We start from the raw sequence: 13,441 nt of genomic DNA, 5'->3' as shown, positions 1-13,441 counted from the left end.
CGAGAAAGGCTGAGACTGCTATTTTATTTGAGGGTTGTGTGAGGGCATCACAAGGTCAAAATTTGCAGTAGCGATTTATGTAAACAAAGATAGCAACTTTCGGTTTTTTCTGTGTTTGCCCACGTGGAGCCCGGGTAACTAGCTCTCAGCCAGGGGTCGGCTTCCACGCTCACTCGCGGCTGTCGGTCGGAGTCAGTGATTGCCCGCCTGGGCCTCGGGGCCGCGCTCACGCCGGCGGTGGGAAGCAGGATGAAGGCTGCGCCCTGAGCACCGGGGACCTCGGCCCGACCAGGACACAGATGGGTTATGGTTCCTCTCCTTTCGCAAAGCCTGCCTGCTAGTGAGACAGTTATTATGGACAGATCTTTGAAATGCTGGTGCATGACCTTAAATGGCATGTTAAACGTATCTCAGATCTCATGCACACAGAACTACTTTATTTTGATTAAACTGAAGATTAGTCAAGAATTTACAGCATAGTCAGAAGAATTCAAGAGACGTCATTTACGCCAGGCTTCGCACTTGGAGACAAATGCTGTCTCACTGTTACCCAGAGCTGTTTGGGAGGGAGGGAGGGAGGGGGTGTGGGAATTGTTTTCCTCGAAGCTAACTGCTGGAAGTTACTGACTTCCCCCCAGATTTAGGAGCCCCGTAAAGTTCTCTCTCTGGGGGCTGAGGTCTCATGAAGCATTTACTGGAGTGAAGCACGGTAGTGCTGACCCATATCCTAGGCATATTCTAAGTGCTGGCACTTGCAAAGTCCCCTCGACTTAAAAAGCCGTGCGCACTTTTTATCACCGCGAGAGGCTCTCCTAGGGGTCTGACGTGAATGCCCTTTCTGCCCTTGACTTTCAGAACCGTGTACTGTGATGAAACTGCGGACGAGTCTTCAGGAATTAACGTGCATCAGCCCACGGCCTTTGCTCACAAGTTGCTTCAGCTCTCTGGAGTGTCGCTCTTCTGGGATGAGTTTTCTGCATCAGCAAAGTCCTCCCCAGTGTGCTCAGCCGCACCAGTGGTAGGAAAAACAAAACAGAAAAACCAAATACTAAGTCACAGGTTTTTAAGTGGGTTAAATGAGAGCTATTCAGTTTTGCTGGGATATGTGTTAATGAGTTTCCATCTGATCTGGAAGTTGACACAAATACTTAGGAATGGGGACATATTTCAGAGATTTTAAAACATATTTATAATTAATGTTTTTCCTCTTTGCTGTGTATTAATTTGCTAGAGAACCATTACCCTCTGTTCCTTCGGGAGAAATGGTAGATTAACATCTAATGTCCTTACACAGAAAACACAGGCAATCAAGCAGGGTTCATGTTTACCCACACAGTAGTGATTCTGTTGCTGAACACTTACCTTACAAATTGTATCTTTTAAAAAGTTTATAATTAGGAAGCCTTTTATGAATTCCTTCTATGACTAGAGAATCCTTTTCTGTATCAAAATCAGTTATTCTACAATTTATCATATATCTTATTTCAAAAATCAGATTGTATTCATTATAGAACATCTATTAAGTTTTCTTATGACTGTAACTTGAGCAGTTGTGCTTTTTTTCCATAAAGCCCTGTCCCATTATGTGTCTTCATTGCCAAGGTGCTGTGGTGACATGTGACTGTGTTTCGTGCTAGCTACGAGGCCAGTGTGCCTGTTGTAACATGAACCAGTTTTCACATGTCAAATGTGTTTTTCTTCTTAAGTTGACATTTGTATTTTGCATTTCGATTTGTTTACAGTAACGTGCTTTATTCTTATTGCATTATCATAGGAAACTGAGCCAAAGCTGTCCCCCAGCTGGAACCCTAAAATTGTCTATGAGCCCCACCCGCAGCTGACCAGAAGTTTGCCAGAGGTAGCGCCCTCTGACCCCGTGCAGATTGGAGGGCTCATGGGCAGGCTGGAGTTGAGTCTCATGCTGAAGCAGAATGAAGTACTTCCGGGAGCGAAGGTAAAGATTTGTTTTATTCTCCATAGTGAAAAATGAAATCAAACTACACGTGTTCTTTAATGTGTGCCATGACCCCTGACGGTTACCATGATTGCCCTGGAACAGGGGGCCCGCTGCCTGGAGTCGAGCTGACACCCAGTTTTAGGGCAGGTGCGGGGAGGTCGCGGGATGCCTCCGCCCTGCGGCTGCAGCTCAGGGACCTGGGTCGCCTCCTGCACTCCCTCTCCTGCTCTGGCAGCTCCAGGCGGTCATTAGTTCCGCCACCTGGGAACGCGCCATGAAAGGGTGTTGTTCTAGTGTCACACAGAGGAGGGATTCGGAAAGCAGGCCGACGGGAGGTGTTTAATTATATGTGAGAGTATCCACCTTATGTGTATTTTTAACCGAAGGGCATTTTTATAGTTGTGACTGATTTTTTTCATGCTGTCTCCTGGCTTTTTGAAGGCTCTGTAAAGACGACGGTACTTGTTTCTCAGGGAACCACTTCGAATGGGGAAACGTGCATTTATTCAGTCAGTCAAACGTGTGTTTGTCAGGAGGTGTTTGCAGACTTGGGAGCAAATTTTCTCTACGACCTGTAAAGTGTGGTCTCCGTGGAGAAGACGCGGGACCTACTCACGCGTGTGTGCACTGGGCCTCCTGGCTCTCAGTGCTGAGCGGCTGCCGTGCGCCAGGCCCCGGCGGGCTCTGGAGGGAGGCAGAGATGAGCGGGTCGGTCGTGGCCTTTTAGTGAAAGATGCGCCACTCGGGGCAGCCGCCGCCGTGGGGCCATGGGCGAGGGAGCCCCTGGGTCCCCGTGCACCTACACAGAAAGCTTTTCAGGGGGCGGAAGGCTGCTGGGAGTCCTCCCTTGGACCGGAACACCCGACTGGAGGTGGAGGAGGAGGAGGAAGGTGATTAGAATGGCAGCCTTCCCATTGCCGATCGTCCCCTCAGCCACTGTTTCCTCCTCTGCCCTACCTACCTCGGATGGCAGAACTCCCTTCCCCGGGCCTTAAGCCCGTCTTTATTAAGTAGTTGGAGGCTCTGTGGGGACCCTGCAGCGGGTCCCCCGCCTGGGAACCTCCCTGGGAAATGTAGACACTGCGCCTCTGGGGCCTGTGGTTGCTCTTCTCCAGGAAGGAAGAGCCGTAACAATGACTTTTTAAAGAAAGATTTTATTTATTTATTTTCAGAGAGAGGGGAAGGGAGGGAGAAAGAGAGGGAGAGAAACATCGATTGGTTGTCCCACGTGCGCCCCCTGCTGGGGACCTGGCCCGGAACTGCGGCATGTGCCCTGATTGGGATTGAACCAGTGACCCTTGGGTTTGCAGGCTGGCGCTCCGTCCATGAGCCGCACCAGCCAGGGCTGTTTGCAGGAAGGCAGTGCATATGAAATAGTGCACTGCCTGTACTGAATTTACAGACATTTTTGCTTCAGTTACTATGTTACACTGATTTTGAAATTTATTTTAGTGTTACATTCTATAGTTGCAATGTGCTTTCAGTACTAAGAAATAAAAACCCAACTTTTAAATTTGGCAGTTCGTCAGGTGTTTTCCCACTGTCCCCGGCCCTGACCCCTTGCTGCTGTGAGGCCTGCGGTGTCGGCACTCAGCAAGGAGCCCCGTACAACAAGTCCCTGCTGACATGAGAAACACCCAGCCTGTGTAGAATTGTTGTGAGTTCACTTGAGCCCACACAGCTGCCGGCTGCCAGGAAGGAAGGTGCCCACTGCTGCCAAGGCGGGCACTTCCGCTGCTTTCTTTACGGACGGACGGGGGACTGAGGGAGCTGGGGGGAGGCGGCTGGGCACGGCTGTGCGCGCTCAGTGAGGAGGGTGCGCGGCGGCTGCCGAGCGGCTGCCCACCCACCGTCACCTGCCTCGGAGGGGCTCAGGACCAGCTCAGCCCGTGAGGTGACCGTCGCACGGCTCTCGGCGACAGCTGTGCTGCAGTTCAGTTGGAATCCTCGTCTGAGCTTGCCTTCTGGAGGGCCCTTCTGGTCCGCACCTCCGTGGACAGATGATTGTTGGGGAGCCCTGGGGGCTTGCCGTCCGGGTCCGCACGGGGCAGGGTCCTGGCTCTGGGTCTGTCCGAGCGCCTTGTGCCCATCCCCGAGTCTCTGTGAGCCTGACTGCTCGTCTGTAAAGCAGCAGCAGCGGCGCTAGGCGTGAGAGGAAGCAGAATAAAAACACCCACAGGGTGCCCTGGTACTCCCAGAAGGGGCTGGTGGTGGTGGTGGTGATGGAGAATTGCTGGTTAGATCAGGGCAGTCTCGAAACCGCTGTGCAATTTATTTTATTCGTGTTTCTAGTGTCAGAAGAAATTTGTTTTTCTCTTGGGGAAGGGGCCCTTTTTTAAATGTAAATGTCTTATTAACGGAGCTCTTCTACAGCCGCGGTGGGGGCCAGCGCTGGCGTTAGAGCTGAGGCGCTGAGTGAAAAGCAGGGCCGGCCTCCTCGGCTCTTCAGACCTGGAGGTGCAGAACAGAGTGATGTTTCCCCCCGCCCCCCGCCCCCCCCCAGTGTACCCCACAGACATCAGGGTGAGGGGGGGTGGGCTTCTATTTGTGCAAGAGGAAACGGAGGAAGAGCTGGGAGAGGGGATGCTCACTCGAGCGCCCCCCTTCGGTCGGCGTTGGCGCTGCGGCTCACACTCCCACCTCCAGCTCGGGGTGGGCTTGGCGCCCACGGCGCGTGCTGAGAGGGGTGCTGTCGCTGGAACCAGGTCCTCACGTGCCCTGCTAAGGCATAGTGTCTGTGGGCGCGCCTAGGAGAGCCGGCTTTATTCGCTGTTGGTTTAAAGCAAGCTTTAAGGATCATGCTTTGAGTCTTTCGAAATCATGATGGGGTGAATATTCTACTACTGCCATCGTAACGTTCTTCCTTGGAGACTGTGTCGTGAGACTACCCTAAATACTCAGAAAACTTAGACAGAGTATGACATTGGACTTGCCAACGTGGACTTTCTCGGGAGCATTTTCCGTCTGTGAATTGGTAGAGGGAGTCTTAGCTGAAAGAATTCAAGACTAAAGACTTGGTGTCGTCTCAGTGTATTGACATGCACTGGGATCGTGGTGCCGAGACGATGAAGGTGTTCACCCTGCGTGTCCTCTTCTGCTTTTTTAAAGCTGGACGTGGACGGACAGATAGACTCTGTCCATCTGTTCCTGTCTCCGAGACAGGTGCACCTGCTCCTGGACATGCTAGCGGCTATTGCTGGGCCAGGCGAGTATCGCTCTGTTGTTACTCTTTTTAATTCTTTAAAACATTTTAGTTAAAACATATATAACATACATATTGTCTTATAGAGGAATATGTGAAATTAAATATGTGTTGTAAATAAGAATCCTAATACTTCAATTTGATTGGGTCTTTTAAATTGTGTCACCGTAGCACAAGTTGGCACTCAGATTGTTTATGTCACTTTAACTTTTTCAGAATTGCCTGGCTTGCTTCCTTCACGCAACTGAGAAAGTGTAATTCTTTAACACAGTTAAGAGCACGCATTTTTAATTGACTTATCAAAGATAACATTTCTGCAATTTCTAGCTTTATGCATGATGTTATCGCTTCGATTGCTGATTAGCATGGGACGGCGGTGGCTTTGCACTGACAGCGGTGCTAAGTCGGGGCGGTGTTAAGGCCGTTGTGAAATGGGGTCAGGGATGAAAGAATAAAAGAGCCATCTTGTAAGAAGGGTTAATTTCTTTTTTTTCTTAAAGATTTTATTTATTTCTAGAGAGAGGGAAAGAAAGGAAGAAAGAAAGGGAGAGAAACATTGATCGGTCCCCAAGTAGGGACCTAGCCTACAACCCAGCCAAGTGCCCTGACCAGGAACCAACTGGTGACCTGCAGGTTTGCAGACCAGCACTTATCCACTGAGCCACGCCTGCCAGGGTGCAGGGTTACATTTCCGCGTGGCTCTAACTGCGGCATCACGGTGGTAACTGCAGAACCAGTGGGTGTGTGCTGCAGTGCCTCTTTTTGAATGCGTAGTTTAGTTTCAGAAATCACAGTTTATTCTTAGGAAGGTCACTTTACAAAAATGTTGCCATTGGTGTTGGACAAGTGGGTTTCGAGAGAGAAATGATTAAATAAGTCCACATTTAAATGCTGTTTTTTTCCCTTGTGTACACTTGTAGAAAATTCTAGCAAAATAGGTCTGGCGACCAAAGGCAGGAAGAACCGGCCCATGCAGCAGGAGGAAGAGGACCGCATCCAGATGGAGCTGAACCGGTACTACCTGGGGAAAGACCCCCTCTCCGCCGGCGCGTCTGCGGAACAGAGCTTTTACGAGACCGAGGCAGCGCGCACGCCTTCCAGCCGCGGTAAGCGACGTGAGAGGCTGACGCCGAGGTCAGGCGCCGTCACCACAGAGCAGGGTGACTCGCTTTTGGCCGCCGTGAAGTGGGCTAGTGATGAGAGAACAGGAGGCCTGTCCCGGGAGGAGGGTTAAATCGCCAAGTTTACCTTCCCAACCCAGCATTACGGTGACTTGCGACAGCGTCCGTTTTTGGTTGTGTGGTTTACATAAATCATGACTTATTCTAAGGAAACTCACTTTAGATCAATGTGGATTTACACCGAGAGAAATGGGGGTGGTTCTTCATTTCGTCAAGGTCTTATGAGCTCACAGAATGATTTATAGATCCCTTTAAATACGGACCTTTCTTGATTACCAATTATATGTAAATGTAATCTTTATCTAGTTTACTTTGCATTTAGAAGTGTTTCAGAACGTATGAGTACTTACACCCTAAATAATAAGAGTCAATTTAAGTATGGACTGTTGAACTAAATAGAAGATCAAAGTCAGCTGAACTTTGGCCGTAACAGTTTCTTTGCACGAGGGTGAAATAATCTCCAGCAGGAAAGAGATGAGATGTATATAGAACTCAAAGTAATGCATGCAGCTCTTATTTCACCTTTTTAAAATTTTATTCTTTTTAAAAAAGGAATAGCTGTATCCATAGGAAACCAGAGGTTGCAAGATATATATATATATATATATATATATATGCCATTTTAATTTGAATTTCAACTTCTGAATTGTAATGACACTTGAAAGTATACCAGGTAATACTGCATATCATATATCGCAGTTCACCAGCAAGATAGCATAAACTTTTGTTAACCTATGTGCAGTTGAGTTTTTGCTGTGCCATTTGTATCTTAGATCCAAATAAATTACCCCACTGGAAGCAACAAAATTTAGGGCATCACTCTATCTCAGATAACCCTAAGGAAGAACACTGTGTTAGTGCATATGAGTTGAGAGATGCAGACCCGTGCAATCACAGCGCGGCTGACGAAGTGCGGTTCTCCCCAGAAGAAGAAGTCTTCTTCTCCATGGCCGAGATGGGCATGTCCCACAGCCTGTCTTCCCTGCCGCCCCTGGGGGACCCCCCGGACATGGACCTGGAGCTGTCGCTGACTAGCACGTACACAAACACCCCAGCAGGGTCTCCGCTAAGCGCTACCGTGGTAAAGTATCCTTTCCTCTTCGTTCTGTTCTTGGACACTTGCTCCTGGAGCTCATGACTTCATTCATCTGCTTGAAAATGGTTCCTTCGCAGCTGCAGCCGACGTGGGGAGACTTCCTGGACCGCCACCAGGAGCAGCCGGCGAGAGGCCCCGCGCCGCCCGCCGCCCCGGCCCACCCGTCCCCGCCGCAGCCGCAGGCTCGTGAGTGCAGATGGGGCACTTGGTGGCGGCCTCCGCTGGGGTTTTACAGACTCGAAATAAAAAATGCCATTCTACTGCTTCTTTCCTTTTCCTCCATAGTTCTTTTTTTTTTTTTTTTTTTTTGGTCCAGACCATTTAACAAGGTTTAGAAAGAAAATGAAGCATTGTCGAACAGTTCACTGTGAAGTGTTTCAGTATAGTTGCCCATTCAGTGTGTTTTTTGCATATTTAAATACTTAAGTATTTTGAGTCGAAAGTACATCATAAGTGCATATTGCTACTGCAGTCCAGGAGTGTCAGTCAACCATCGTGGAGTGATTTTTGTTTGACTGTTTATACTGGACTTGAAAGTGAGCCTCAGGTTTCTCCCCCGGGAAATGTAATTGGGGTGGACGTAAGGTTTGGAGGGGGATCTGGTGAGCAGCCTGGGGTGGCCCCTGACTGTGCCGATGCGATCTCACGGGCGCAAAGCTGCGTTCACACGTTTCCCGCCCCGGCACGCTCGTGCGCTCCAGGCACCGAGGGTCCTGGACATGAAATGGGGAAAGATAACGGTTAACTTATTTTATTTGTTTAATATCACTCACGTTGTTGTGCGGTCGCCTGTCTCTGAAAACGAATGCATAAGCACACGTTTGCTAGCTTTGGCACAGTGGGCTACTCGTCGGTGTTAAGTGCTCCGCGTGCGTCTTTGACACCTGTGTTCCAGCGCTCCCGTCCAGATCTGTCTCGGTGGACGAGTCCAGGCCTGAGCTTATTTTCCGACTGGCGGTGGGGACGTTTTCGGCCTCCGTGCTGCACATCGACCCGCTGTCTCCGCCCGAAACATCGCCGAACCTGAACCCGCTGGCGCCCCTGGCGGTGGCTTTCTTTTCCCGTATAGAGAAGATGGACCCAGCGAGGTTTTCAGCAGAGGATTTCAAGTCTTTCCGAACAGTGTTTGCAGAAGCTTGCTCCCACGATCACCTCAGGTAAGCTCTCTCGTGTTTATGAACGGTCCTCGGAAAAGAGCTAAAAGTGGACTTGCGCTTTTCTCTGTCTGCCTACCTCCGGTTGTGTGTATAACTCACGTTTTGTTTGTGAGTGAGTGGAAGGGGTGAGGCTTCCTGCCCATGCTGCAGCGGTGGTTGCAGCGGGGCCTCTCGGTCGGTTTGCTTAGCTTGCGCAGCATCCAGACACGAGCTCCCGCTGCTCTGGAGGGTGGGGTCCCCCCTTCTCTGGCTCCCTGCCCTGCTCCTGCCACGTTGCTTTGACCGCATGTTGCCGTCATAGCCACCGACACCGTCATAGTTATCGCTACTGGCTGAGCAGAGGGGGCGGTGGCGGTCAGCGTGGAATGGGCTTCCAGGAGGACTTGGAAGTGGCCTGGGTGCCCCCTCCCTGGCCCTGAGGAGATGGCCTCCCAAGGCCGATTGAGCTCGGGTGTGACATTTTCACCTTCTATGTAAAAAACCCAAGCTGTCCAAGGAGCCAGTGACCGCTTTACGAGTTGAGTTCTCGTAGATGAGATAGTTATATGTGTAAGTGTGATGTTGTCAGCGTGCACATGCTCTTGATTTTAACATGAAAGTGACCTGTAAATTGTCATGTTAGTGTATGAATACAATGATTTATACAGTATATTGATATTCTTAGAAAATAGTTTGGGCTTTTATTTTAACTTTCTTAAGATTTTATTTATTTATTTTTAGAGGTGGAAGGGGGAGGAGAGAGAGAGAGAGAGAGAGAAAGAGAAACATCAATGTGCGGTTGTTGGGGGTCATGGCCTGCAACCCAGGCATGTGCCCTGACTGGGAATTGAACCTGCGATGCTTTGGTTCCCAGCCTGAGCTCAATCCACTGAGCTATGCCAGTCAGGGCTTTAACTTAAGTGTTAAAATTAATATATAAACTAGTTTTTATACCTAGCAAAATAAATTCTGCAGGTTAGAACCCTAGTATGTACTTATAATCAAACTTCAAAAAGCATTGTTTTCTTCCAGTTTTTGACAGGGTTTCAAGTACCTGTCAGTAGGAAATACAACAAAAAAATAAAAACTAGAGAACTACCTTCATTTGAACTCCACTGAAGTTTTAAAAATATTGCAGGATGCTTTTAGATAATTTTAAGACACTATTACATGTGTATGTATTATAGATGTTAGAGACTTTACCCCCTGCAGTGTAAATTGCAGGGGGTAAAGGAAGAAGGAAGGGCAGTTTTGGGAAATAAATATACCCTGGGTAGTTTCCTGTCAACAGAACTGTTTTTTTTTTATCCTGTGTCAGGTAAATTTGAAGTAATCTTTCTGGCTAATATCCATAGCAATAGTATTTGCAACTTGAATTTGTCAGAATAGGTAGGTAATTGTTACACTTCATTAACACTGTGTACTGTTTATACACTGTGCAATCTAGAAATAAGCGGGCACTCTTAAATGCTGCGTGTCTTGTGATAGGTTTATCGGAACTGGCGTCAAAGTAGCCTATGAACAGAGACAGAGGTCGGCGTCCAGGTGTTTCAGCACCGACATGTGCATCGGGCGGATGGAGCTGCTGGAGTGCCTGTTTCCCACGGACTGCCCGTCTGCTTCTCCTCACTACACGGAGGCAAGTGCCCAGCGCCGTCCCCGCGGGGCCCTGCCTTGAATCTGCCATGCTCTTTAAAGAATTGTCTGAGCAGCGATGGTCTTCTTCACAGAAGGGCTAGGAAGGCACATAGGAGGAGGTGTGTCGGTGTGTACCTGCCTGAGCATCTGTGTTTTGTTGACATGGAGTTTTAAGTGTGGCATTCAAGGCCTTAAGAGTCAGTTAAAATTTCTAATTAGGGTTGACTTTTTGGAGTGGCAGACAGGTTATGGGATGAATGACTTCACTTCACTCGGTTTCTAAGCATCCCTACTTTCAGGGGAAGTGCGTTACTCAACAAACAGCTTACTAAGCACTGTGCACTGGGGAAGACGAGTGGCAGGCCTTCTGTTCCTTTACTATTGGTCTGTCTTTGTTCCTGTCTTAACGGCGTGTCCTAGAAACTCCAAAGCCATCACAGTGACCTTCGTTGCTTTTCCTTTGCCCTTATGCATTGTTTTATTTCGAAGCACTTCCTGGTTTATGGCGTGGTTTATTTGAATCCTCCCCTACATTGTATAGATGAGCTACTAAGTATCACAGAAGTTCAGTCACTTGTCTTAAGATTCACATGGGTGATACGTGACAATGAAAACTTAAAGCAAGGTTTTCTGACTCCCAAAAATTCTTCCCAATGTTACGTTAGCACCTCTATTAATTCCTGTGATTAAAATGATAGCTTAACATTTACATCGATCTCCGCCTTTGTTTTTAAGCTTCTGATGTTCCATTCCGAAGAATGCTCCGACTCCCACTCCCCCGTGTGTCTTCAGCTTCACTACAAGCATTCGGAGAGCAAAGGGCCCCAGGTGAGAGGTCTTTCCCTGTGGTTACCGCCTGCGAATTTTCGCTTGGTCTGTATTTTGTCACGATCGGAAGGTTTGTTTGTTTTTTTTTAAAGATTTTTATTTATTTACTTATTTTTAGAGAGGGAAGGGAGGGAGAAAGAGAGAGAGAGAAAAACATCAATGTGCGGTTGCTGGGGGCCATGGCCTGCAACCCAGGCATGTGCCCTGACTGGGAATCGAACCTGTGACACTTTGGTTCGCAGCCCGCGCTCAATCCACTGAGCTACACCAGCCAGGCATGATCGGAAGGTTTTGATTTGCTTCTATAGTATTGTTAGTGATCATATTAATGCTTTCATTTTTTTCTTTTACAGAGTAATCAAGCAAGACTTAGTTCTGTTCCTCAGAAGGCGGAATTACAAATTAAACTAAATCCGGTGTTTTGTGAGCTGGATATCAGTATCGTGGACCGGTTAAATTCCTTGCTGCAACCACAGAAACTTACCACAGTAGAGATGATGGCATCTCACATGTACACTTCGTATAATAAGCATATTAGCCTGGTAAGTGCTCAGAACTTGCAAATACTAATCAGAATTATTGCTACTAGTGGGCTTATTTGGATTGTCTCTGAGCTTACACATATGTTATGAAAACAGCATTATTGGTAATAATGAAAACATGGAGATGTGTTTTATGTCTGGACACTAGAGAGCTAAATGAGCTTTATTGCTATATTGAGTGAAGTTCTGTGCACCTGTTTTAAACTTGAGATGGTTATGGAGAGGGTGCTGTGAAGGAGGCTCATGAAGAAGTAAACTTCCGTTCAGCGCTGTGAATACAATCGATGTATAGAAAACAAATGGGTAGAAGTATGTCCATTGGTAGCGGTAATTACATTGGGGCGCTAGAATTGGATTTCCTTTCCTTTCCTGTGTTCTCTGAATTTTACAAACTGTGATAATGATATCTTCCCAAAATCTTATTCACACATTTCACGAAGTACTTGAGCCACCTGTAAAATGCAGCCCACGTGAAGTATACTTTTGAAAATGGGAACATAGTATATTGGACTGTGTTACTGAGTATCACAGTGAGTATCACATTGTATCACTTTCACTGAGACCTGCTGCCTGTGTCTTTTCTGAGCCCATCGGATAAGTCCGATGTGCAAGAACTCTGTCTGTTACGAATCTGGGGGATGCAGGACCAGCAGCAGAGATAACTTAAGTTGAAAAGAAAGGGGATAAGCTATGTGTATTTTTTTTTTTAGTTTATTTGCTGCCCCCTCCATTAGCGATGGCATTTGTGTTAAATCAGCATTCTTTGCTGTTTGTCACCAATTGCTCGTTGTTCCAAGTTCTGTTGGGGCCAGTGTCTCTGTTTGCTGTTAGCCGTAGGTGCATCGGGGCGGCGGTTTAACCTCGAGGGTAATTTGTGCTGAAGTCCCAGTGGTGAACCCGAACCAAAGGTTTCTGTTTCAATACGTTTTAGAGGAAGAGTAGGCATAGGCTTTTATCCGAAGGACATCTTCTTTGAACTTTTTATTATAACATGGCTTTGCGTACAGTGGGGCATGGGAGTTTTGGTTTCGGAGAGTCATTTGATGGGATCACGTCCTTGAACTGGATGGGAACTCAGAGTGAGTCATGCAGCGAATGCTTATTTAGAACCTGTGATCTGCCAGCCTCTGGGCCCAGTCCTTGACATACAGAAGGTGTCAGGGGTGGGCCCTCGCAGTTGGCGCGACACGCGTGATTGCACCTCCTCACCGGATCTTTCAAGTGGCCTGTTTGTACATAAAACCTTCAGATTGGGTGTTGGTACCAGAGTGACTTTTAACTCTTGAATTCGTTGATAAGCTGATTTACATGTTTTTCTTTTTTTAGTCCGTGGTAAAATATATATGCATCTTTGGTGCCTGAGTTTTCACTTGGGTTCAGCTTTTCTTTTTCTTCTTTTTTTTTTTTTTTCATATTTCAGGAACAGGCCTACTTTCTTTTTTTAAAAGATTTATTTATTTATTTATTTTTAGAGAGGGAAGGGAGGGAGAAAGAGAGAGAGAAACATCAATGTGCGGTTGCTGGGGGTCATGGCCTGCAACCCAGGCATGTGCCCTGACTGGGAATCGAACCTGCAACGCTTTGGTTCGCAGCCCGCGCTCAATCCACTGAGCTACACCAGCCAGGGCTATTTTTCTTTATTCACTCACTTATTTTATATGAGGTTTTGCCTTGTGCCAGTAGTGTTGGCTTTTGGTAATAGCTGTTGGACTATCAAATTTCACTGCACTAAGCTAATATTGTAGTGGCTATTTTGGGTTGTATCTTAGTGCATTATACTGAGTGAGGAAATAGTGAGTGTGCATGCTGTCATGGCGAATAGCAATGTCATTTATGTGTATCTGCTTGGTTTCACACTTGG

The 13,441-nt window shown here is 47.5% G+C and overlaps 1 protein-coding gene across 2 annotated transcripts in view; it reads left to right on the top strand.

Annotated features, from left to right (window-relative positions):
* ATG2B (autophagy related 2B) overlaps positions 1-13,441 on the top strand; it is a 64,894-nt gene that overhangs the window by 13,628 nt on the left and 37,825 nt on the right. For both annotated transcript variants that reach the window (XM_028506388.2, XM_036013779.1), the window contains exons 5-14: positions 856-1,018; positions 1,775-1,954; positions 5,066-5,162; positions 6,080-6,265; positions 7,267-7,421; positions 7,514-7,622; positions 8,332-8,593; positions 10,061-10,211; positions 10,946-11,038; positions 11,392-11,580. In XM_028506388.2, coding sequence (XP_028362189.1) covers positions 856-1,018; positions 1,775-1,954; positions 5,066-5,162; positions 6,080-6,265; positions 7,267-7,421; positions 7,514-7,622; positions 8,332-8,593; positions 10,061-10,211; positions 10,946-11,038; positions 11,392-11,580 — 1,585 coding nt within the window. The remainder of the gene's footprint in view (positions 1-855; positions 1,019-1,774; positions 1,955-5,065; positions 5,163-6,079; positions 6,266-7,266; positions 7,422-7,513; positions 7,623-8,331; positions 8,594-10,060; positions 10,212-10,945; positions 11,039-11,391; positions 11,581-13,441) is intronic.

This window comes from Phyllostomus discolor, chromosome 1 (genome assembly GCF_004126475.2).
Source record: "Phyllostomus discolor isolate MPI-MPIP mPhyDis1 chromosome 1, mPhyDis1.pri.v3, whole genome shotgun sequence".
Lineage (NCBI taxonomy): Eukaryota > Metazoa > Chordata > Mammalia > Chiroptera > Phyllostomidae > Phyllostomus > Phyllostomus discolor.
Note: the sequence above shows the minus strand (reverse complement) of the source record. Positions and strands in the feature narration are given on the sequence as shown.